The 26,188-nt window shown below is 40.3% G+C and overlaps 1 protein-coding gene across 1 annotated transcript in view; it reads left to right on the plus strand.

Moving 5' to 3' along the window:
• Positions 1-26,188, plus strand: part of Nup160 (nucleoporin 160) — a 53,172-nt gene that overhangs the window by 22,224 nt on the left and 4,760 nt on the right. The window contains exons 16-33 of the mRNA XM_075961258.1: positions 125-252; positions 722-882; positions 1,770-1,903; positions 3,303-3,373; positions 5,851-6,010; positions 6,292-6,361; positions 8,287-8,385; positions 10,865-10,984; positions 12,927-13,022; positions 13,111-13,205; positions 13,297-13,393; positions 13,486-13,591; positions 17,364-17,524; positions 18,636-18,696; positions 20,206-20,316; positions 20,461-20,584; positions 22,094-22,195; positions 24,919-25,060. Coding sequence (XP_075817373.1) covers positions 125-252; positions 722-882; positions 1,770-1,903; positions 3,303-3,373; positions 5,851-6,010; positions 6,292-6,361; positions 8,287-8,385; positions 10,865-10,984; positions 12,927-13,022; positions 13,111-13,205; positions 13,297-13,393; positions 13,486-13,591; positions 17,364-17,524; positions 18,636-18,696; positions 20,206-20,316; positions 20,461-20,584; positions 22,094-22,195; positions 24,919-25,060 — 2,038 coding nt within the window. The remainder of the gene's footprint in view (positions 1-124; positions 253-721; positions 883-1,769; positions 1,904-3,302; positions 3,374-5,850; positions 6,011-6,291; positions 6,362-8,286; positions 8,386-10,864; positions 10,985-12,926; positions 13,023-13,110; positions 13,206-13,296; positions 13,394-13,485; positions 13,592-17,363; positions 17,525-18,635; positions 18,697-20,205; positions 20,317-20,460; positions 20,585-22,093; positions 22,196-24,918; positions 25,061-26,188) is intronic.

The raw sequence follows: 26,188 nt of genomic DNA on the forward strand, positions 1-26,188 counted from the left end.
TTATGTAGGCTCTTGATTATCTTGTGCCAGAATGACTGTCTCCACTACTTTACTGTGGGAAGCACACATATAACCTGTCTAAAATGTTATCAATAATAATAGGAATTTTCTAATTGTTGTGTAGAGAAAATGTGATGGAAGACATTTGTAGTAAGCTGCAAGAGATCAGAAACCCTGTCCATGCCATTGGACTTCTTATACGGGAAATGGATTATGAGACAGAAGTAGAGATGGAAAAGGGATTTGATCCAGGTAAACAGCAAAACAACAAGTGTGCTTTACAGAAAACAGTGATATGGGGGCTGGAGGGATGGCTTAGTGGTTAAGAGCATGTACTGTTCTAGAAGAACTGAGTTCACCTCCCAACACCCACATCGGGTAACTTGAAGCCAGTTCTAGGGGATCTGAGTCTCTGGTCTGTGGACACCTGCACTCATGTGCACATACCCACATAGAGATAGACACACATATGCATAGTTTTAAAAATAGTAATAATAAAACTTTAAATGATGTATTAATTTCATTTTTTTTAATTGTATTTTACATTTATTTTGTGTATGTGCATGCAAACGTATGCCCTGGTGCACATGCAGAGGTCAGAAGACAGAACTTGTGGGCAGTCAGCTTTTTCCTGCTATGTGGGTCCCTGGGAATGAACTCAGCAATTTCTCTACCTGTTGCGCTATCTTACCACCCTTTAACTCCACTTTTTATGTTTCAGCTCAGCCTTTGAATGTTCGAATGAATCTCTACCAGCTCTGTGGTAGTAGCACAGCAGGCTATATTGTGTGCAGAGGTGTGTATAAAATTGCCAACACTCGTTTCCTGATCTGCCGGGACCTATTGATCTTACAGCAGCTTTTAACAAGACTAGGAGATGCAGTAAGTACTACTTGTGGAAAAACTTGTAAACTGTCAAACCTAGGAGAGCTGGAGACTTCTTTATATTTAGTGCTTTCTACTCTGGGTGTGTTGAAGGAGCTGCGGGCCGCGTACCTGCCGCCTGGCTCCCAGCCACCGGCTAGCTTTACCCAAAATAACTGTATTCATATAAACACTGCTTGGCTCTACAGACACCAGGTGACAAGGTTGTGAAGAGAAGCCTGTCACCAAAAAAAAAGCCAAAAGGAAAAGAATGAAACTGGCTTGCTGTTCAGTATATTTGTCTGTTTTGACTATTACTGTTCAGTATATCTGTCTGTTTTGACTATTACTGTTCAGTATATCTGTCTGTTTTGACTATTACTTGTTCAGTATATCTGTCTGTTTTGACTATTACTGGTCAGTATATTTGTCTGTTTTGACTATTACTTGTTCAGTATATCTGTCTGTTTTGACTATTACTGTTCAGTATATCTGTCTGTTTTGACTATTACTGTTCAGTATATCTGTCTGTTTTGACTATTACTGTTTAGTATATTTGTCTGTTTTGACTATTACTGTTCAGTATATGTGTCTGTTTTGACTATTACTGTTCAGTATATCTGTCTGTTTTGACTATTACTGGTCAGTATATCTGTCTGTTTTGACTATTACTGTTTAGTATATGTGTCTGTTTTGACTATTACTGGTCAGTATATCTGTCTGTTTTGACTCTTACTGGTCAGTATATCTGTCTGTTTTGACTCTTACTGGTCAGCGCAGGGCTTTGGCAGCTGCTGCCCAACAGTGCAGCGTGTGACTTCCTTCACAGCGCTGCTCCTGTAACTGCACTCTGTTCACCTTTCCTGAGCTCAGGACCTACCCTCCTAACAGCTTTTCTGTTCTAGGTGATCTTGGGAGCTGGTCAGCTCTTTCAGGCTCAGCAAGACTTGCTGCATCGCACAGCTCCCCTGCTCTTGTCCTACTACCTCATTAAGTGGGCAAGTCAGTGCTTGGCAACTGATGTTCCAGTTGACACACTGTGAGTGGCGTTATCTTTTATTTCATTGTATTTTAGAATAAAGACATGTTTAAAATAGGTTGAGGGGCTTGTTTGTTTGCTGTGGTGCTGGGAATTGAACTACGGGACTTTTTAAAGCATTTATTGCAGAAACAATTTGTCTTTAAGAATCAGAAGCTGGCCGGGTGGTGGTGGCGCACACTTTTAATCCCAGCACTCGGGAAGCAGAGGCAGGCGGATCTCTGTGAGTTCAAGGCCAGCCTGGTCTAGAAGAGCTAGTTCCAGGACAGGAACCAAAAGCTACGAAGAAATCCTGTCTTGAAAATAAAAAAAAAAAAAGAGAGAGAGAGAAGCTAAGGCTTGAGAGATGGCTGAGTGTTTAAAAACATCAGCTGCTCTTCAGAGGACAGGGGTTCAATGCCCAGCACCCACATGGCGGATCACTACTGTCTATAATTAACATTTTTATATGCTCCATTTTTTAATGGTTGAGGGTAATTTTTCAGAAAGTAATGTTATTTGTATATATATATATATATATGCGTATATATGTATATACTTATGCATACATACACTGTATAATATGGAGAAAAGTTTTATTGATGGCAAAATAAGGTGAAACAGGAAGAGTTAAACCATACACAAAGTGGTTGTTGGAATTGGACTGAACTTTATATGCAAAGAAAGAAAAATCCAGTGGTTACAGTGTTTTCCTGTTCCTTTCCCTGTTGCTCTGATAAAACAGCTGACAAACATGTCTCAGCTCACAGTTGAAGGGTGAAGGCCTCTATGGCTGCAGGTGCGTGTAGCAGCTGGTCACATGCATTTAGGAAGCAGGGCAGAGCACAGTGAACACGCATTAGTACCCTTTCTCCACAACATACAGTCTAGGACTCGCTGCCTAGGGAATGGTCTTCCCGCATCAACTACACACTTCAGAAAATCCCTCAGACATTCTCTGGGGATCGCATAGATGATCCTTCACGGGTATGCTTGAGTGCTTGCCTCCCAGATGACTAGATTTCTGCCAAATTGACAGTTAATACTGCCGTTAGTCTATGAGCTTTGTCTCACAAATGACTCTTTGAACAGTCCTTAAATAATATATTTTTAAGCTTTTAGTGGATGTTTTTTTTGGTCTTGGTGGGTTTTTTGTTTTTATTTTTTGTTTGTTTTTACTTTTGTTTTTTTGGTTTGGTTTTTGGAGACAGGGTTTCTCTGTGTCCTACCTGTCCTGGAACTAGCTCTTGTAGACCAGGCTGGCCTCAAACTCACAGAGATCCGCCTGTCTCTGCCTCCTGAGTATGGGGATTTAAGGTGTGTGCCACTACCACTTGACTATTAATTTAATCAGCAATGTAAAATAAATGTAGAGATATAATGTTTAACAGTATTTATTAGTTTTTCTCTTTTCTCATAGGGAATCTAATCTGCAACATTTGTCAGTACTGAAATTAACTGATTCTGGTGCCTTAATGGCAAATAAATTGGGTAAGGAGTAGACTATATATTTACTTTTAATTTGGGTGTTTATTGTACATTTTTAAAATGTTCTTTTGTTGTAGAAATGGACTTGTTCTTTGCTTTTTTCTCTCTTTTTTTCTAATTTTTCTCTATTTATTGATATTTATTGAGCTCTACATTTTTCTCTGCTTCCCTCCCTACCTCTCTCTTCCCCCTTCAATCCTCCCCACAAGGTCCCCATGCTCCCAATTTACTCAGGAGATCTTGTCTTTTTATACTTTCTACTTCCCATGTAAATTAGATCTATGTAAGTCTCTCTTAGTATCCTCATTGTTGTTTAAGTTCTCTCTGGGATTGTGGTTTGTAGGCTGGCTTTCTTTGCTTTATGTTTAAAAACCACCTATGAGTGAGTACATGTGATAATTGTCTCTCTGTGTCTGGGTTACCTCACTCAAAATGTTTTCTAGCTCCATCCATTTTCCTGCAAAATTCAAGATTTCGTTATTTTTTTCTTCTGTGTAGTACTTCATTGTGTAAGTGTACCACATTTTTCTTATCCATTCTTTGATCAAGGGGCATTTAGGTTGTTTTCAGTTTCTGGCTGTGACAAACAAAGCTGCTATGAACATAGTTGAACACTATGTCCTTGTGGCATGATTGAGCATCCTTTGAATATATACCCAAAAGTGTTATTACTGGGTCTTGAGGAAGGCTGTTTCCTAATTTTCTGAGAAATCGCCACACTGACATCCAAAGGGTTTGTACCAACTTGCATTCCCACCAGCAATGCAGAAGTGTTCCCTTTTCCTCACAACCTCTCCAGCATAAGTTGTCATGAGTGTTTTTGAGCTTGGCCATTCTTACAGGTATAAGATGAAATCTCAGAGTTGTTTTGATTTGCATTTCTCTGATGACTAAGGATGTTGAACATTTCCTTAAGTGTCTTTCAGCCATTTTAGATTCCTCTGTTGAGAGTTCTCTGTTTAGGTCTGTACTCCATTTTTTTTTATTGGATTATGTGATCTTTTGGTATCCAATTTCTTGAGTTCTTTGTATATTTTGGAGATCAGACCTCTGTCTGATGTGGGGTCAGTGAAGATCTTTTCCCATTCTGTAGGCTGTCATTTTGTCATGTTGACCATGTCCTTTGCTTTACAGAAGCTTTTCAGTTTCAGGAGATCCCATTTATTAATTGTTTCTCTCAGTGTCTGTGCTGCTGGGGTTATGTTTAAGAAGTGGTCTCCTGTGCCAATGCGTTCAAGTGTACTTCCCACTTTCTCTTCTATGAGGTTCAGTGTGGCTAGCTTTATATTGAGGTCTTTGATCCATTTGGACTTGAGTTTTGTGCATGGTGATAGATAAGGGTCTATTTTCATTCTTCTACATGTTGATATCCAATTATGCCAGCACCACTTGTTAAATATGCTTTCCATTTGATATTGTTTGCTTCTTCATCAAATATCAGGTGTTGGAAGGTGTGTGGGTTGATATCCGGGACTTCTGTTCGGTTCCATTGGTCCTCCTGTCTGTTCCTCTGCTAATACCGGGTTGTTTTCAGTACTGTAGCTTTGTAGTAGAGTTTGAAGTCAGGGATTGTGATGCCTCCAGAAGTTCTTTTATTGTACAGGATGTTTTGGCTATCCTGGGTTTTTGCTTTTCTAAATGTAGTTGATTACCGTTCTTTCGAGGTCTTTGAAGAATTTTGCTGGGAATTTGATTGGCTGTTCTTTGCTTTTATGCATGAGCAACTTGTGGCCCGAGACCTGTGGTTATGGCACGGCATCTAGTGGTCTCAGACCAGATGTAAATGAGGGCTGTTGTAGCTGTGTGTGTGGCACAAACACTATTAGGGAGATAGCAAGAGAAACCGTGCTGAGAATCATGCTCTTGCCTTTAGTGTTTTTTTTCTTTTCTTTTCTTTTGTTTTTTATGGTTTTTGGTTTTTCAGGACAGGGTTTCTCTATGTAGCCCGGCTGCCCTGGAGCTCACTCTAGCCTGAACGCAGAGATCCACCTGCCTCTGCCTCCCTAGTGCTTGGATTATAGATGTGCACTACCACCGCTGGCGCCTTTAGTATTTCTTTTATTGCTGTTTTGTCCATTGTGTTTTGATACTCCGATGATTAATTCAACAAAATCATCTTAAAATTTTCCTGAGTTCTAAATTTACTAAGTGGTTTTGTAATCTCAATCAACAATATTTAAGGCTCTCCCTCATGCTTCAGTACTGTTGTAGAGGGTTTGTTTGTGCTAAAATATGGGCTATTTGGGACTATATTTTAAAAGGTTTCTAGACAAATTGCTTAACTATAGTGAGATCATGAAATTCCTTACATGGCTTTTCCATTGCATTTGTGCAGCATGACACAGTTTGCAAGCCGCTGTTACTGAAATTGCATTGCCTGTTTTAAAATGATCACTGCCCTTTGTTGCTGGCATAAAATGAAGTAATATGATCCTGATTAAAAGTTGATATTATAATTACAAGTCTTTTTTTTTTTTAAGCGTCCAGTCCTCAAACAATTATGGAGTTATTCTTCCACGAAGTTGCAAGAAAACATATTATATCTCATCTCTTCTCTCAACCAAAAGCCCCTTTGAGTCAAACTGGATTGAACTGGCCTGAAATGATTACTGCAATTACCAGTTATTTGTTGCAGCTTTTGTATCCTTTTGCTTGAAAGCCAGGTGACAAGTCTAAATTGTCCCTACAGCATTTATTCTGCCCACATAATAACATTTTCTTCTCTTTCTCGGTGCTGGGGATCAAATCCAGGGCAGCACATCCTAGACAAGTGTTTTAAGACATAGCTATACCTCAAGCCCTAGGGCTTTTCTAGTTTTTCTTTTTAAACTATTTCATTGACTCTTCTGAGTTTGATGCCCATTAATATGTATATTTTGAGTTTCACTCAAACAAGGGGAATTCCTTAATACAGTGATTAGATGGCCTAGCAATCCTGGTTGTCTCTTTCTAGAATGTTTGATGGGAAATTGCCAGTATGTACAATTACAGGTGAGTTTTGTTGAAGATTTCTTACCATTCTTAAAAAGTCGGTCATTGATAGATTATAGATTATTTATCTGTGAATGTTAACTGCATTTTAATTATACTGATAGCAAGAACTACAAAAATTAACTTTGATTATGCCAAGACATGTTCCAGTGGTCATGAATTCATATTCTCTCTCTCTCACCCACTACTTTGCGTATGTTAAGAAAGCACTCTACTGCAGAGCCTAGGGGCACATCACTTTAATCCCAGCACTAGGAGGCAGAGGCAGGTGAATCTCTGTGAGTTTGAGGCCAGCCTGAACTACATAGTGACTTGCAGACCACCCAGAGCTACAAAGTGAGACCTTATCTCAAAAGCAAACGAAGAAAAAGAAAAGCTCTGCCACTGAGCTATATCCGTGGACTCTAGGAAAATGACTAAAGCAAACAGAATCCCCGTGGGAGTCAGGATTTAGCCTGGCCCGAAGATAACATAGAAGTCACTTAGGCTGTTATAAAGAACAAATGACATCTCTCACAAGAATGAGTTTTATGGCCTAGAAGTAATGAATAAGGTTTTAAGGGGAAAGGGTCTAGGATAGTAAAACATAAATTCTGGAAGATACAGGGTAGCTCATCAGACAGAATAAGATCACGAGGTTATTAAACTATATCCATCCCCAGTATTCCAGGAAGAACAGATAAACATCTAGTCCACTAAAGAGATGAGCTTTGCGTTTAACTTTTCTTGCTTCTCCAGTGCTTGTCTTTGTGCACAAGGCCTTTTATGCCCTCTACATCCCTGCACGTCTCTATAGCATGTGCTTGTCTGATGCTCGTGGACATCAGAAGGCATTGACTCTCCCTCAAACTAGAGTTAACAGATAGTTGTTGAGCTACCATGGGGGTGGTTGGAACTGAACACAGGTCCTCTACAAGAGCAACAAGTGTTCTTAACCATTGAGCCATGTCTCTGGTCATTTTGGTTTTAATTCTTTTCTGTAAACAGTAGTTCACAGAGCCATAGCCATGTAGCCTAAGTCTCCTTACTTTTCTGAACTACTTGAAAAATATGCTTTTGCCCCTAAATCTTCAAAGCATGTTTCCCTAACATTTGGACATCGCTTTTTCTCCAAAGCTTTCCTCCTTCCATAGTTGGCCTCCGTGCCAGCTTACCTCAGACAGCATGGCTTTCTCTTTGTCTTTCCATGTTCCTCCTCTAGGCAGCTGCCTGCCCCAGAATTTTTCTTTTAAACCAAAACAAAATTATCTTCAAATCCAAAAAGAAAACTTTTCAATTCTTACTAGGTTCTCTTTATAATGAAACAAACTATTTACATATAAATCCTTTATTCTACTGTACTCACGGAATGAGAGAGCACCAAAAATTGTGAGATTACTTAGACATGAAGTGTATGAAATTACTACTGTGTTTCTGGACTCGACCAGAAGTTGGAGTGAAAGGAGTCCCACTGTGGTACCCAGGCAGCTCTCATACTCTTTTGCTTTTTCAAGACAGGGTTTCTCTGTGTAATGGCCTTAGCTGTTTTAGAACTAGCTCTTGCAGACCAGGCTGACTTGAACTCACAGAGATCCATTTGCCTCGGCCTCCCAAGTGCTAGGATTAAAGCCATGAACCACCACCGCCCAGCTTGGCCTCGTACTCTTGACTGCAAGTGATCTTCCTGTCCCTGACTTGGATTAGTTGTGATTATAGGCATGTGTCACTACCCCATGGTGTCTAGCTTTATATAAAAAGTAATAATTGGATTCATTTTTAATCTCTGGGTATTTCAGAAATAAAGCCTTCTACTGAGCACTCGCTTTCCTCTGAAGAAGTTAGAATCGAGAGTTCTTAAGTGCTAACTCTGAAGAAGTTAGAACTTACAGTTCTTAAGTGCTGCTTATTTTCTGAGCAGAAAGTTCTTTTATTTTTATACCTTTTAGGATTATATTCAGCTGTTGAATCCCTGGTGTCAAGTCAATGTTGGATCCTGTCGATTTATGCTGGGACGGTGTTACCTGGTTACAGGAGAAGTGCAGAAGGTAAACGACATTGGAGTGGTGAACAGACTAGTGCCAGGAGGACACCTGCCTTCCATCTGACTGTGGTACAGGAGGCAGAGTCTTGTAGGAATGTTAAAGAACACGATTTGTGTGTCAGGATCGGCCAGGATTTGTACTTTGTTAATTAGTGCAGGGAAGTAAGAAGAAAGCATTAAAATTTGTCTGCCCCAGTGCAGATGTCTTTAGGAATTAGTGATGCATTTTTATTTTTCTACGTTAAAGTTCTTTATTGTAGAAGGGTCAGAAGTTTTTATGGGGTTAGGGAAATAAAGCTGCCATAGGAAGCAGGAACATTTCTTGGCTGGTTCTTTTGAAACTGGCGTTTTGTGATTGACTAGGAGTGCGCGTCATTAGTTACTGTGCTTTTGAGTCTCCGACAGGTTATTTTGGCCAATTTTGCTTATTCATTGGGAGTGTGCATGCTGTGGCTTGTGCTTGTATTGCCCTGCCTCAGAGGTGCACACAGAGGTCTGAGGTACCAGCTCCCCCTGGACCTGGAGTTACAGCACAGACCTACATGCAGGCAAAATATCCATACATAATAAAGTTTAAGGAAAGATTGACCTAGTGAACAATCATGCACCTGTCACATTCTGTAGTTGGTAACATGCTGCTGTCGTTGCCTTATTACTAATTTATCAGATAAAAACATAAAGATACATTTTTTGAAAGTTTTTAAAAACCCAAATAGACATCTAATTAAAGTTTACATGTATGTGTGAGATACTAGCAATCAAATTCAGAGTCTGACATGCTAGCCCAGTTTCACTGAGCTATGACCAATTCCACCTTAGTTTGTTAGTAATAGGAATTTATTCTCTCAAAATAGAAGATGAAGGTATTGAGAGAATTGGCTTAATTCTGATGATATCCCCCTTTTTTTCTTTTCTTTTTTTTTTCTTTAATGACTTATTTATATTTACTTTATGTGCATTGGTATTCCACCTATATGTATGTGTGTGTGGCTGGAGCCTCTGAAAGAGCAGACAGTAATCCTAACTGCTGGGTCTTCAGTGTTTATTTGGTTTTTTCAAGACAGGGTTTCTCCGTGTAGCCCTGACTGTCCTAGAACTAGTTCTGTAGACCAGGTTGGCCTCAAACTCACAGAGATCCACCTGCCTCTGCCTCTCAAGTGCTGGAATTAAAGGCGTGTGCCACCACATTTGGGTTTGAGGTTGGCTTTGAACTTGCTATCCTGGTGCATTAGCATCCCAGTGTTGGAATTGCAGGCATCTTCTCTATTACATGTCTCGCATGTCTACATTTGTTGTAAGACAGGATTTCCCTATGTAGCTATGACTAGCCTAGAATGCACCGTGTAGACCAGACTGACCTTAAACTCACAGCACGTCCCTGCCTCTGCTTCCTGAGTGCTGGAAGTATGAGCCACCCTGCCTATTTGCTTTTTTGTTTGGTTTGTGGTTTTTGAGACTGGATCTCACCCCAGCTGACCTTGAACTCACTATTATAGATCAGGCTAGCCATGAACTCACAAAAATCCACCTACCTCTACCTCCTGAGTGCTGAAACTTGTCACCACATCTGGCAACAAATGTTTGCTTTGTAATTTAAGGTGCTGGAGAGATGGTTAAGAATACTTGTTATCATTGTAAAGGAGCCAAGTTAAATTCCCAGGCTATACACGGTGGCTCATGATCAGTGTAACTCCAATTCCAGGGCATCTGACATCCCTTTCTAATGCACACAAGTGATATACGTACGTGCAGGCAAAATATAAATCTTTATATAATATTGACATTTTAAAAAGTGAGAGAGGAAAAGGCAAGATGGCTTATTAGTGGTAAGAACACTTACTGCCAATCCTGAACCTGAGTTCAGTCCCCGGAGCCCACATAGTGGAAGGAAAAACCATTTCCTGAAAGTTGTCTCTGACCTCTGTGTGTGTGCTGTGGCACATGTGCACACAAAGTAGATGGGAAAAATGGGAAAATTTTAAGAAATATATGAAATGATTTCTCAAAATTTAGGTTTGGCAGCCAGGGATAGTAATGCATACCTTTAATCCCAACACTTGGAAGGCACAGGTAGGCAAATCTCTTTGAGTTTGAGACCAGCCTGGTTTACATAATGAGTTCCAATACCGCTTGGGCTACAGATAGAGACCCTGTCTTAAGAAAACAAAAACAAAAAAAAATAGACAAAGAACATTTAGATTTGACGGAAAATGTGAATGTACTATAGGCTTTTTTAAGGAATTTTGTTTCTGTTTTAGCTTTTTCTAGTACATGTGCCCTGATCTATAGCAACTAGAATTGGAATAAACTTTTTGTTTGTTGAAACAGGGTCTCATTATGTACCCCAAGCTGACTTCACCTGAAAAGATCTTTCTGCCCCTACCTCAAGACTGTTGAGGTTAGAGATGTGTCCCACTATGCCTGACCTTTGAACAATCTCTTGTAAGCCACTTTGTGTTTTTTTTTATCCTTTATCTCTTCAGGCTCTGGAATGTTTCTGTCAGGCAGCATCTGAAGTAGGCAAAGAAGAATTCTTAGATCGCTTGATCCGCTCAGAGGATGGGGAGATTGTGTCAACTCCCAAGCTGCAGTATTATACTAAGGTACAGTGTCATGGTCTGGTTCTTCTCAGATTGCTCTGTACAGAGTACAGCTGAAATATGTTGTCTCGTTATTCCGTTGTTCCTAGAACGTTCAAGTGAAAACAGAAGCAGACTCGTGGAGAAACCGTGGGTTTCTCTCCTGGGAAGAACCATTGTGTTTGGCAGCATAGGTTTTAGCTGGTGCTCTGTCGGTCCGCTTGTCACTCAGTCCGAGGGTAGGCATCTTGGAAGAGTCAAGTGTCCGAGCTAGGGGTGGGGTAGGGTAGTGGCACCTTCACCTGTTATTGTTTAGTAGGTTATGTCTAGAGGACTTACTGTGCGACTCACTGTGTCACTCTGCGGCTTCCACAGTGGTACTTTTTTTTCCTGTCTTTTAAGTTTTATTTTGGGGGTGGAGATCAAAGGACATAGAGTGAATACCAAGAGATGGGGAAATGAATGGGATCAGGATGCAGGATGTGAAATCCATAAAGTATCAATAAAAAGTAGGGGGGGAGAAAATTTTGAATTTCAGATTTTTAGTTTAGGGATGACCAACCTGTAGTAAAATTGTAGTTATTCTTTCAAAAATCACTTCCTTGATTTTTGAGTGGGAAAGAGACTAGGGGTGTGTGTGTACGTGTGTGTGTGAGTCTAGCAAGCAAAACTAATCTATAACTGTCATTGTGTGTGTGTGGTGATGTTACTAAATATTTGATAGAAGCAAAGCAGATCAAGGGGAAAGATGAAACGTTACCTTGTTATTAAACTATCTTGGAAACTGTAGTGGTAAAACCTGTAGTTTCGATGTGGGAATTGGAATACCAAGACTGAGTAAACTTGGACATGTTATCCTTTACTGATAAGTCTGTAAAGTCTTCTTCCATCTGCCGTGAGAGCACCATAGAGGCTTCGGTAATCAGTGTGATTTTTGTACTCTCAGCTTACTGGGTGCAAATGTAAGGACGCAGACATTTCCATGTCTTTGGGAACTTTTCATTACTTCATCACACCTGTCCATAGGGAAAGAACAAATGTTCCTGCCTGTGGTCTCAGTGTTTGGGAGACTAAGACATAAGGATTACTTGAGTTCAGGAGTCCCATTAACTCTGGTAATATAATAAAGCCTCTCTATTAAATGAATAAGTAAGTAAGTAAGTAAGTAAGTAAATAAATAAATAAATAAATAAGGTGGCCAAAAGCCCTGTATGACCTACTGTTCATTAGTAGTGGTTCTTAGAAGTTCTGTAGAGAATGTTTGAATTATCTCTTAAATTTCACCTGTTTCAGCCTAACAGTAGCAAGCAAAATTAATCTATAGCTAGGGCCTATTGTTTTTGTAGTAGCATTTTCTGGTAAAACAAATGGATTTTATGCTGAGCTGTGGTTGGATGGGTTGGTTAGTTGACTGGTTGGGTTTTGGTGTAGCATCTCCTATAGCCCAGACTGGCTCTTCCTCTTACCTTCACTTCCCAAATCCAGGATTACAGATATGCACTATAATGCCCTGCACAGCTGAAAATTCTTAAATATTATCCAAATTATTCTGTCCATCTTGGCACCTCGCCCTGTGATGCTAGTTAACTGAACAGGCCCTCATGTTAACACACTGTCTCTCTCCGCGAGGTCTCTGTCGCGGAGCCACACTTCAGTTTCTTTGTCAGCACAGCTCATTTCTCGTGATCTCACCTAATTATCTTTTCTGGGTAACTTAGAACCATTAGAGTTCTGCTGTCAGGTGAATTTTTTTAATCTGTATGCTTCTGTGTATGTGAGTTCCAGTGCCCAATGAGGCTGGGGATCTCCCCAGAGCTAAAGTTATAGACAGATGTGTGCTATCTGATGTGAGTGCTGGGAGTTGAACTTAGATAGGTACACTGCCAGAGCTAACATGCTTTGAACCACTGAGCCCTCTTGGGCCCCCAGTCACATGAATTTTAACACAAATTTCTTAACTTTGTAGGTTTTAAGTCTACTGGGTATTGTTGGATTGCCTGAACTGATTATCCAGCTGGCTACGGTAGCAATTACTGAAACTGGTGATGACTGGAAAAGTCAGGTACAAACTAACTAAGTTTGATTGTTTAAGATTTGTTATCTATATGGTATTTTAATTTCTAATGCTCTTTTTTTGATATTTGAATCAGGCTATTTTAAGAACATGCATTTTCAAACATCATTTGGACTTGGGTCACAATAGCCAAGCATATGAGGCCTTAACCCAAATTCCTGATTCCAGCAGGTAATCAGTCTCCTTGTCATTTTTAGAGAAGACAGTTTACAGGCTTGTTTAACTTGCTAAGACAATTTGCCCTCATCTTCTCTCGTTGCAGTCAGCTGGACTGCTTGCGACAACTGGTGGTGGTTCTTTGCGAGCGCTCCCAATTGCAGGACCTAGTGGCGTTCCCCTATGTGAATCTGCATAATGAGGTGATTAGTCTGTCCACTTTTGTCGAGTAACAAGTCTTTTCATTGCCGTGATTGTTATTAACTTCAAGATCTTATTGCTTGTCTTTTGATAGGTTGTAGGAATAATTGAATCACGTGCTAGAGCTGTGGACCTTATGACTCACAATTACTACGAACTTCTCTATGCTTTTCACATCTACCGCCACAATTACCGAAAAGGTGAACAACTAAACTGGAACCTGGGTGTTGAAAGCAACTTTATGAGTGTAGTCATATTTCCAAAGATATTATTGGACATATATTTTAGGTATATTTAAGTACAAAACTAGTGTCAACCTTTTGATGATTATCTAGTAACACTAGGAAAATATATACTTGTCCAATAACATTGAAAACTGGGGCTGGGGAGACTCATGTTGAGAGTGCTACTACCCCACCAGAGGACTCAGTTCAGTTCCCAGCACCCACGTGGCAACTCACAACAAAATCTGACACACTCACACAGGCATACAAGACAGATTAAAAAAAAAAACACAAAGCACATGAAATAAAAATAAATTTTTAAGAAATCGTGCCATGTTTAAAAGAATTGATTGTGCATGTGTTCCCATTCTAGAACATTTTCAAGTGAATTCCAGGGAGCTGGTGTTCTGTGCATTTTCTTCTGATTGTGAAGGGAACATTGGCTTTCTCAAACTGAAAGCACTTTGTGCTCCTTCGTGTTTAGCTCCTGTGCTCTTTCACGTTTGACTGTCTCCAAGCAGTCATCTGAGTATAATATATAGTCTTCCCTATTATCAGTTGTTGAATTATCATGTCCCTTCAGTGTTATTCAAATTCTTTTAAAAGAGATGACAATTTGATGTTTAGAAGTATAATTAAATGAAAGCTGGATGGTGGTAGCAATAGGAGGCAGAGGCAGGCAGATCTCTCTGAGTTCAAGGCCAGCCTAGTCTACAGATTGAATTCCAGGACAACCAAGGCTACATAAACACAGAGAAACCCTGTCTTGAAAAACCAAATTAAAATTAAATAAATAATTAAATGAACAACTTGACTTTAACCCCAGAACTCCAGAGGCAAGTGAATCTCTGTGAATTGGAGGTCTGCATGGTCTACATAAGGCGCCTCAGGCCAGCCAATAATAAATAATGAAACTTTGTCTCAAAAAAAATAAAAAGTAAATAAATAGCCTGATGGTGGTGGCACACGCCTTTAATCCCAGGGCTCTGGAAGCAGAGGCAGGTGGATCTCTGTTAGAGGCCAGCTTGGTTTACAAGAGCTAGTTCCAGGACAGCTACGGCTGATACCCAGAGAAACCCTGTCTCGGAAAACAAAAATAAATGAATAAACAAATAAGCAGAAAAAGTTATCAAATGAGTACGCATTGTAGTTTATACCTTTAATCCCAGCACTTGGAAGGTTGAGGAACGGGGATCATGAGTTCATGGATAGCCTGTGTTGGATAAACCTTTGGTCAAAAATTTTTTTAGGGTTGACTTAATAAAACCTATTAGAGATATAGACCTGGATATAACTCTGTTGGTTGTGTGTTTGCCTAGCATGCAACAAGCTCTGGGTTATTGATCAGTACCACATAAAGGAAGAATGGTGGTACATACCACACCTAGTACCTGGGAGTTGGAGGCATGAAGATCAAAAGTTCTAGGTCATTCTTGGACTAGTGCTACATAATACCAAGTCTAAAAATAGGGTTGTAGAGTGTAGAGGGGGCGGGGGAACCTAGATTAGAGATGAAATAGTATGAGATGGTCTGAGTGTGGTGGTGCAGAGACCAGCCTGGTCTACATAGCGAGTTCCAGGTCAACCAGTGCTACTACATAGTGAGATCCTGTCTCAAATAATTTTAGAGGAGATATGAGGATATAGTTCAGTGGCAGATCATTTGCCTAGGCTCAGTTCTCAAAACTGAAGACAAAAAAATCATTTGATAAAGTGATATCTTAGTAATCTAAATTTTGACCTTCAAGATGGCTTAGCAGGCAAATGTGCTTGCTGCCTGGTGACCTGATTTTGAGTCTCACAGACCACTTCTATTTGCTGATCACGTTAAAAGTAAGTTACAGACGTCATAACTCTTAATATATAAATACTGCAGATGACTATGGGCATTCTCTCTCTCTTTTTTTTAAAGTAGCTCCTAGAACTCTATAGACCAAGTTGGCCTTGAACTCAGAGATCCACCTGCTTTTTTGCCTCCCAAGTGCTGGGATTAAATGCGTGACCAACACCACTTGGTTCTCTTTCTCTCTTACTCTCTCTCTTCTCACTATGTAGCTCTGGCTAAATAGACCAGGATGGCCTCAAACTCACAGAGATCCACCTGTCTCTGTCTCCTGAGTGCTGGGATTAAAGGTGTGCACCACCACTACAGGCAACATCCTCTTATACCAAGAAAAATAAAAATGAGGGCTATAAAGGACTACAGGGTCCTGGAGAGATGATATATATATATTGAAAGCTTATACTTTGCTATACATTTTTGAAAGGTAGAGGTGGTTGTTAGTTGCCCATCGTGGGTGCTGGGAATTGAGCTCAAGGCTTCTGCAATAGTAACACAAGCTCTTACCCCTGAGCCAGCTCTTTTGAGTAGGGTTTTTAAATTAATTTCTTCTATGTACATGTGTTAGGAGAGACTTGTGGCTCGGAGGCCTGGTCACAGAGTTGGTTCTCTCCTCTGACCATGTGGGTTCCAGGGATCAAATGCAGGTTGTCCAGTTTAGCATTAAGTGCCTTTATTTACTGAGCTATCTTACCAGCCCCATGTTGGCAGTTTTTACTATTGTTTTTGTCTTTGTTTTCTTTTTCATATTGGAGCTCAAACTCAGAGGCCCAAGCATTTAGGCTCTGTGACTAAACTACTTCTAGCCTTTTTTCCCCCCTTTCTGGGTTAGCCATTTGTAAGTGAACTGTTCAGAGGTAGCTAGACATTCCAAGTGTTATATGACCACTCTCCAAACACTCTTTTCATCCAAAGAAACTGAAGGTCTGTGCCACTGTTTCTCCTGCACTCTCCATCTCTAACATGCGCGGTTCCGGTTGCCTTCTCGGAATCTGACTGCTGCAATCTGCAGTACTTGTCTTTGGAACTGGCTTATTTGAGTTAGCTTGGCTTTAGGGTTCATCCATGCAGCTGTATGTGTTAGAATTTCCTTTTTATTTTCCGTTTTAAGATTGAATTATATGGTTCAGTGGTAGAAAACTTGCTTAGCATGTGTGGAGGCTCTGGGTTTGATTACTGGCACCGCTACACCTCCAAAAAAATGTTATAGGTGTATCAAAATATTATATTTTATTTTTCCATTTATCAGTGGATACATGAATCACTTCTGCATTTTGGCTGTTGTAAATAATTCTTCAGAATAGTCTCTTCAAAGTCTCAGAAAGCCAAAAATGGGGGCCTGGGAGCAAGCTTTACAGTCAGTAATGCACATGGTGAGTGGGTATAGGACCTGGGTTAGATTCAGAACCCACCTGAAAAGCTGGGCATGGATTTGTGTGCTCTTGTCATCTTGTCATGGAGACGGAGCTTCCTAGGGCTCCGTGGCCAGCTAGCTTAGCCTAAGTAGAGAACCTAAGTAGAGAACCCTGTCTTAACAAACAGTAGATGGCTCCCGCAGAGCACCCAAGTTTGTCCTCTGGCCTTCACATGCGCTCACAAGCATACACAGAGACACAAAAATACAGCCAGACATGGTGGTACTTGACCTGTAATCCATCAATTGGGACATAAATGCAGGATTAAGAACTCAATGTCATCTTGAGCTGCAACGTGAATTCAAGGCCAATCAGGCCTCATAGACGCTGTATTTTTTACATTCCCTGAAAAGGTGCCACAGGGGTTGTACTTGATATTTTCACCAGCAGTTTTTGTGTGTGGCTTTATATTACACACAGTGTTTCCTCAAATTTTAGTGTCTCATGTGTATCTTAAAGAAACATTTCTGTCTAATTTACTCTTGTCTCATAGCTGGTACAGTGATGTTTGAATATGGTATGCGCCTTGGCAGAGAAGTTCGAACTCTCCGGGGACTCGAGAAGCAAGGCAACTGTTATCTGGCTGCTATTAACTGTTTACGCCTTATTCGTCCAGAGTATGCATGGATTGTACAGCCAGCTTCTGGGGCAGTGGTATGAAAACTTTTCTTTGTAGTATTTTCGAATCATTAGTTTTTGGTTTTGGAGGGTTTTTTTTGTTTTGTTTGTTTTTTTAAGTTTCATTTTGCTTCATTTAATTTTTTTTTAAAAGATTTATTATGTATACAACATTCTACCTCCATGTATGCCCGCACACCAGAAGAGGGCACCAGATCTCATTACAGATGGTTGTGAGCCACCATGTGGTTGCTGGGGACCTCTGGAAGAACAGCCAGTGCTCTTAACCATTGAGCCATCTCTCCAGCCCCCTCTTTATTTAATTTAAAATGTCTACTAAAGGTGCTGGTGATGGTGGCACATACCTAAAATAGCAGCACGCAGGAAGTAGAGACAAGGAGGACCAGGACTTCAAATATAGCCTCAGTCACATACTGAATTTCAGGCCAGCTAGCCTCGTCTACATGACACCCTGTCTCAAAAACATGCTTATTACATGATAGGCACTTTTAAATTCAGTCTTGTTTATTAATAGTTAGCATTTGAGAAGGCAGATACAGTTTTTCTTATCCTGCTGATAGTTCTTTGTGTTACTAGGCTATTGCCCAAAGTTACCACTGATGATAGAACTATGGAGCTGGTGAAAAGCATGTGATTTATGTACCTATGACCTTGGTGTATATAACACGTGGTAGATGAATGAGTCCTTGATAATCAGCTCCATTCTGTTGAATGACAGTTTCAGTATCCTTGTACCAGGTATGGTGGTGCACGCCTTTGATCCCAGCACTTGGGAAGCGGAAGCAGTTAGACTCTGTGGCTTTGAGGTTAGCCTGATTTACATAGTGAGTTCCAGGACAGGACAGCCTAAGCTGTGTAGTGAGGCCCTGCCATAAACAATTAAAAAAAAAAAACAAAACAGAATTCTCTTGAGAATTTAGGCATGAATGCTTTAGTAGTTTATGCTATAAAAATAAAATATTGTCTTTTAGGTAGGCAGAGGTGGTGCAGACAACACTTTCCCAGGGGATCTCTGTGAGCTCTAGGACAGCCAAGGCTACACAGAGAGACCTTGTCTCAACCCCCCACCCACACCCCCCAAAAAAGAACTGTCTTTTGCAGCTAAGTCCCTGTTTTTTGTTTTCAGTCTGATCGCCCTGGCGCATCTCCCAAGAGGAATCATGATGGCGAGTGCACAGTTGCCCCAAGTGAGTCAGGGATTTCTCATCTTTGGACAGTAGCTATTGTTACAGTTTAGGAGACATATGGATTAAGGGTGTGTGTGTGTGTGTGTGTGTGTGTGTGTGTGTGTGTGTGTGTGTGTGTTACAGTGATTATATTATAGACAGCTGGTAGCATATATACTATTAATACTACACATACGGGGGCTGGAGAGATGGCTCAGTGGTTAAGAGCACTGACTGTTCTTCTAGAGGACCCGGGTTCAATTCCTAGCACCCATATGGCAGTTCACAACTGTCTAAAGATCCAGTTGCAGGGGATCTGACACCTTCACACCAATGCACATAAAATAAAAAGTTAAATAAACCTTTAAAAGAATACTACACATAGTCAGTACATATGGTCAAAGGACATTATTTTGTTTTAGTTTCAACTTTCTAATCTGTTAAAGGTTGTTTTAAGAAGCCTTTGAAAATATCATACTGTCATATAAAGAAATGAAAATTACTTTTAAGTATTTTGGGAATCTCTGTGGCCTAACCGGGCGGTGGTGGCTCACACCTTTACTCTCAGCACTCAGGAGGCAGCAGATCTCTGTGAATTTGAGGCCAGCCTGGTCTACAGAGTGAGTTCTAGGAAAGGACCCAAACCTACAGAAAAACCCTGTCTTAAAGAAAAACAAAACAAAACAAAAAAAGCAAGTTTCAGGACAGCTAAGGCTACACGGAGAAACCCTGTCACAGGGGGCTAGGGAAGTGTTTCTCTTTAGGTTGAGAAGATAACTCATTGTATAAAGTGTCTGCTGTGCAGACATGAGAGCCTCAGTTCAGATCCCCTAACCACATAATGCATATGGTGCACACTTGTAACCTAGCTCAGAAGGAGAGAAAGAAAGATAGTGGAGTTCACTGGCCAGCTAATCTGACCCAACTGGGAGTTTCTAGGTTCAACGAAAGAAGTAGTCTCAAAAAAATAAGGTAGAGCTGGGTATGGTGACACATGTCTTTAATCCTAGTTCTCGGACAGAAGCAGATGTATCTCTGGGTTTGAAGGCAGCCTGGTCTATATAACAAGTTCTAGGCTAGCCAAGGCTATGTAGTCAGACCTGTCTCAAGGGGGGGGGGCGTGTAGAAAGTGTTTGTGTTGGTTATTGTGTTTTAAGTTAACTCAGTGGCAAACATCTTTATCAGGGTCCTTTATAAACAGCTCATGGCCTTTCACAAACAAAGTTTGGACTCCAGATTTAATCCCGCCTTTCTCACTTAGGTAGTTTAACAGCTAAATTGAGTTTTTGAAACACTAACTACTCCCTAAGTGCAAGTTTTATTTCTGATCATTTTGTTTAACTCAACTGTGTATATAAATTAAGGGACATTGCTTAATTTTTACTGAATCCTCTGTTTTCTTCATTTCTTCCTCTATGCCTTGGAGAATTAAACTGAGAGACCTTGTCCCACTTTCGTCCCTCAAAGTAACAAGTTCACTTAATAGATACTTCCTTATACTTTGGGTAATAAAATTTATTTGGTTTTTAGGCAATCGACAAATTGAAATTCTGGAACTGGAAGATCTGGAAAAAGAATGTTCTTTAGCTCGAATTCGCCTCACGTTGGCTCGACATGATCCATCAGCGATTGCCATTGCAGGTAGGAATTAACTTCTAACCAACCAGTACCAATGACACAGGACCAGGCAGGGGTGTTATTCAGATGTTTGTCAACAATCAAAGCTTTTTGTCTCATTTGTGTACACCCTTAGGTGCACTAACTGGCTATATTCCATTTCCACAGGAAGTTCATCAGCAAAGGAGATGGTCACTCTTCTGGTTCAGGCTGGCCTCTTTGACACTGCCATATCACTGTGTCAGACTTTTAAGCTTCCCCTAACACCAGTCTTTGAAGGACTTGCTTTTAAGTAAGTAAAAATTAACTTTTAATAGCCTTAATGTCTCTGGGTGGTAGTGGCGCACGCCTTTAATCCCAGTACTTGGGAGGGAGAGGCAGGTGGATCTCTGAGTTCTAGGCCAGCCTGGTCTACAGAGTGAGTTCTAGAACAGGCTCCAAAGCTATACAGAGAAACTCTGTCTCAAAAAACAACAACAAAAAGTCTAATTTTCTAATCAAAAATTCTGTCTTATTATTTAGTGTGATAACAAATAATAAGAAGCTGCTAAACCATTATAAAGAGGTACTCTGATTTATGCAGGATTTTTTTAAATTGATAACTTATAATTTTAATTTAAACATAATCTTTATCAGGCGTAATGGACAGGTAAAGGCAGGAGAATTGAGTTCAAGGCTAGCCTCAGCTATGTAGACCATGTCTCATAAACAAACCAAACATCTTGATTTTTAAGCTTTCTTGGAAAGACATTCTGAGTTAGATGATGATAATAGTGTTCATTCTAGATGAGGCATGTGCTCTTTTCAATCCTTTGGGATAGCTTTTGGCTCTTGTAGTCATTTTGAAACTGTTTCTTGTTTGTCCTCTTTCTCATGTGTGTGTAAAGATAACTTGGGATATTGTTCTCTTGAGCTTCCACCTTAGTTTTGAAACAGGATCTCACTGGCGTCTGGGACTTGCCCATTAGGCTAGGTTGGTGGGCCAGTGAGCTTAGGAGTGCTCCTGTTTCTACCTCCCCAACACTGGGATTACTTCATGCCACCATGCCCAGCTTTCTATTTGGTTGCTGGGGATAAAACTTGTGTACTTACGTTACAAGCACTTTATCCACTCAGCCACTTAACTGTCTCTAAAGGCAATTATGAGCTGGGAGTTCAGCACGGTGGTAGACTTGCCTCACTTGTGCAGGGCCTTCCTTAGTTCTGCTCCTAGCACTTGTTTTTTGAGACAGGGTTTCCTCTCCATATAACCCGGGGTGGCCTAAAAGTCATAGGTACTCCAGCCTTCTAAGTGCTGGTATTACAGACAACTTTTTATTGAACTTACAGCTACTGGTAACTTGTTTGTGAAACATTCTAATGTGGGAAGCTGGAGAGATAGCTCTAAGGCTGGGAGCACTAGGTGCTTGGCCTTTACATGTACCAGGCTTGCAAATGGTGAACAGACATACCTGAGGCAAAACACCCATATATATATTCTCCAAAACCACAGAGAAACCCTGTCTCGAAAAACCACAAATATATATATATAAAAGAATTTCTTAAACATTCTAATTTTTAGTTTTGAGATAGGGACTATGTAGCCAAGGCTGGCTGAAATCTCAGCCATCTACCTTCCTCTGTCTCCCAAATGTCTCTTGATGACTAATAGGCATGTGAGTCATCCAGCTGTGTGACTTTTAGGAGGAGGAGAAGCCAGTGATAGGCCATAGCTAAAGCTGTCTTAGCTGTCTAGATGTAGTAGCAAAATTAAGTGACACTTCAATGGTTAGTTACCACTGTTGGATCATTTTCATTGCAGGTGCATCAAGTTGCAGTTTGGAGGAGAAGCAGCACAAGCAGAAGCCTGGACCTGGCTAGCAGCCAATCAGCTGTCTTCTGTCATCACTACGAAGGAGTCCAGGTAGCCTCGTGTTCCTCTAGGCCTTATAGATTCACCTTTTGCAAAGCTATAGCACTCTTTCCTTGAATAGATAACGTCTAGAATTTTTGTTTTTCTTTTTGAGACAGGTACGCTGATCTGTGTGTATCGATCCTGGCTGTCCTGAAACTCATTTTGTAATCCAGGCTAGCCTCGAACTCACTGAGATCCTGGGATTTTAAAGGCATGCACCCCCACCACCTGCCTTAATTTGAGGTTTCTTATTGTTGTTTTTAAATATGATCTTATTATGTAGCCCACACTTTTCTCAAATTTTCAGTTCTCCTGCCTCACCCTCCTGAGTGATGGGATTGTTTACACTCATGCAATGTCATACCTGTCTTCATTTATATGGTGTGTGCGTATTTGTGTATTTTCAAGTTACAGGATGTTGTAACCACCTAATACTGATGCTGGGAATCAAATGTGGGTCTTCTGGAGAAGCATCTGAGCTATCCCTCCAGCCTTCTGCTAGGTTTTTATAGAATCTGGAAGTTAGTCTGGAGAGATGGCTCAGTGGTTAAGAGTACATGTTACAACCAGACATGGCATACACCTTTAATCCCAGAACTAGGGAGAGAGGGGCAAGCTGTTCTCTGTGAGTTTGAAGTCAGCCTGGTCTACATAGTGAGTTCCGTTACAGCCAGAGCTAGGTAGAAACCCTGTCTCAAACATAATTAATTAATTAATTAATTAATTAAAAGGGGCTTATTGCTCTCGCAAGACTCAAGTTTGACTCCTAGCACCCACATCAGGCAACTCACAACAGTCTTTTTGATTTTCTAGACAGGGTTTCTCCATAGCTTTTGGTTCCTGTCCTGGAACTAGCTTTTCTAGACCAGGCTGGCCTCGAACTCACAGAGTTCTGCCTGCCTCTGCCTCCTGAGTGCTGGGATTAAAGGCAGCGTATGCCACCACCGCCCGGCTCCAGTCTTTTTAAAAAATAAATTAAAAATGCTGGGTATGGTAGAGCTTGGTTTTAATCCCAGCACTTGGGAAGCAGGGATAGGGGGCAGTCTGTGAGTGTGGGGCCAACCTAGTCTACATAACAAGTTCTATAACAGCCAGAGCTACTTAATAGAGAGACCCTGTCTCAAAATAAAAATAAAAGCTGGAAGTTTATAATTAGGCTGACAGTTATAGTTAAGACCATGATGTATTGTCTATGTGATATCTCTCCATATCCCTTTCCTCAAAAGCAGAGGGACCTCTTAGCTTAGTGTGGAATAGATAGCCTAGGTTCACAGCTACTTTCAAGGCTGGGGCAAGAATATCACTCATAACCACAAAATTAAGGCCAGCCTGGCCAACATAGCAAGACCATTTCTCAAAGGAGTACCGTTCTTTCCAGGTCATTGAAGAATTTTGATGGGCATTGCATTGAATCTGTTTGTTTGTTTGTTTTTTGAGACAGGGTTTCCTATAAACAGGCTGGTCTTGAACTCTTGATCTCTTGCCTTCACGGATCAAGTACTGTCATAGGCTACCACTGCTCCCTCTAGCAGAAGTTCTCTGTTACTATTTTTAAACTCTGAAGTTTAGAACATTAAAATTTTTATTTTCTTTTTTTTTTCAAATTTCTTTGTTCAGAGAACATTATAATTTATAATTATAATTATAATTGAGAGGCTGGAAAGATGGCTCAGCAGTTAAAAGTACATGCTGCTCTTGCAGAGGACCAGATTTAGTTTGTAACATTTATATGGTGGATCATAACTACAGTTCCAGGGGAGTCCAATACCCTCTTCTGACCTTCATGGGCACCAGGAACTCACATGGTGCATATATATACATACAGATAAAATATTCATATACATAAAAATTGTTTTAATTGTTTTCTACATGAATCTATTGTTTGGTCAGTTTGGGAGATCAGTACTAATGGTGTGAACCAATTTCTTTTTTTCTTTAAAATCCTAGAACAAAGGAATTAAATAAATTGTATGTAGTTAGTAAGAGAAAAATAAATCTTGACTCATTTGATTTCTTTTTAAAAGTTTTTGGGGCTGGAGAGATGGCTCAGCAGTTACGAGCACTGGCTGTTCTTCCAGCAGACCTGGGTTCGGTTCCCAGCACCTGCATGTCAGTTCACAACTGTCTGTAACTCCAGTTTTTATTAGTTCATCTAATTTATAGTTATCATTTAGCTGTATTACCAATTCATTTGTTAACTGGAGAGATGACTTAGCAGGTCCTTACAGAGGACCCTAATTTGATTTCCTGGTACCCACATTGTAGAAAAGAGAGTCAACTCTTTTTTTTTTTTTTTTCTTTTTTGGATTTTCGAGACAGGGTTTCTCTGTGGTATTGTAGCCTGACCTGGAACTAGCTCTTGTAGACCAGGCTGGTCTCGAACTCACAAAGATTCGCCTGCCTCTGCCTCCCAAGTGCTGGGATTAAAGGCGTGTACCACCACCGCCCAGCTGAGAGTCAACTCTTAAAAGTTGTTCTGTGACTTCCAGATGGACGGCATGGTGTATGAACACCCCCCCCACACACACGCATACACTAAAATAAGTGTAAACTTATAATTTTTTTTAAGTCTGAAACAGCTTCAGTGTGTCTGCTCACACCTATAATCACAGCACTCAGGAGGCAGATAGGCTCTTAAGATCAACCTGGTATACATAGTAAGACCCCCATCTCTAATAATTAATTAATAGGAAAGGAATCTTAACTCCTTTGTCCTTTGTACCTTTTTCAAGTGCTACAGATGAAGCATGGAGGTTACTGTCAACTTACTTGGAAAGATACAGAGTCCAGAATAACTTGTATCATCATTGTGTGATCAACAAGTTGTTGTCTCATGGAGTCCCTCTGCCTAACTGGCTTATAAACAGTTACAAGGTATGTGATATTGAAGTGGGGTGATAATTTGAGAAAATGTTCTGACTCACAAGCCACTTGTGGTGACAGTAGTTAGGAGGTAGAGGCAGCCATTGCTACATAGTGAGTTCAGGGTCTGCCTAGGCAAAATGAGACACTGGCAAAAGGTGGAAGAGGGGAATAGAGAGAATTCACTGATTTATATTTATATCTCAATCACAACTAACAGGACTAAAATAATTTAACTTAAATTCTACACATAGTAATGGGAATTTAAGTAAGCATTCTAACAATTGAGTACTAGGAATTTAGATTTAAAGTTTCATGGATTAATAATTAGATTAATATCTACTTCTGTACTCACTAATCAGTGATCTTAGAGTAATGAGTAGTATATTATTAGATATGGTACAGTATCTACTATTGTTGCTCAAAAACTTGATAGCAGTGGGTAGAATGATTACCAATTAGTACAACAGTGTTTTTTAGAATCAGGATTATATATTGGTCTGTTGTGTGTTCACATGAAGAAGTACCTGGGCAGGCCAGCTTTATAGAGAAAGATGGGGTTTTTTGCTCACAGTTTTATAAGCTAAACATGAAGAACACATGGCTCATTGTTGTTGCCATCACTGAGTGCTATGTTATAGCAGATTGCACTGTGATAGGAATGCATGGGAGAATAATACGGTCATGTCATCAGACAGGAAGCCAGAGAACAATTCTTCAGAAAGGACAGTGCCCTCCTCCATCTAAACATCCTCCACTTGGTCCCACTTCTCAAAGGTTCCTTTCTCTCCCAGGGCTATCACATTGGCTCTAGACTTCTAATATAGGAATCCACATCTGGACTATACAAAAATCATCTATAGCAAAATGGCTTGAATGGTATCTTCTTTAAAATGTAGATTCTTGGGTCTCATGTAAGACTACAAAGTAAGATTACCTGGGGCAAGATAACAGAACACATTTTGACAAGCTTATTTATTTATTCATTTGTTTGAGACAGGGTTCCGCTGTAGTTCTGGCTGGCCTAGAATTTGCTGTAAACTGGGCTGGTCTTGAATTTACTATGTAAACCAAACTAGGTTCAAATTCCACCAGCCTCCCCCTCCAACTATTAAAGTGTGCAGCACCAAACCAAGTTTT

This window comes from Microtus pennsylvanicus, chromosome 2 (genome assembly GCF_037038515.1).
Source record: "Microtus pennsylvanicus isolate mMicPen1 chromosome 2, mMicPen1.hap1, whole genome shotgun sequence".
NCBI classification, from domain to species: Eukaryota; Metazoa; Chordata; class Mammalia; order Rodentia; family Cricetidae; genus Microtus; species Microtus pennsylvanicus.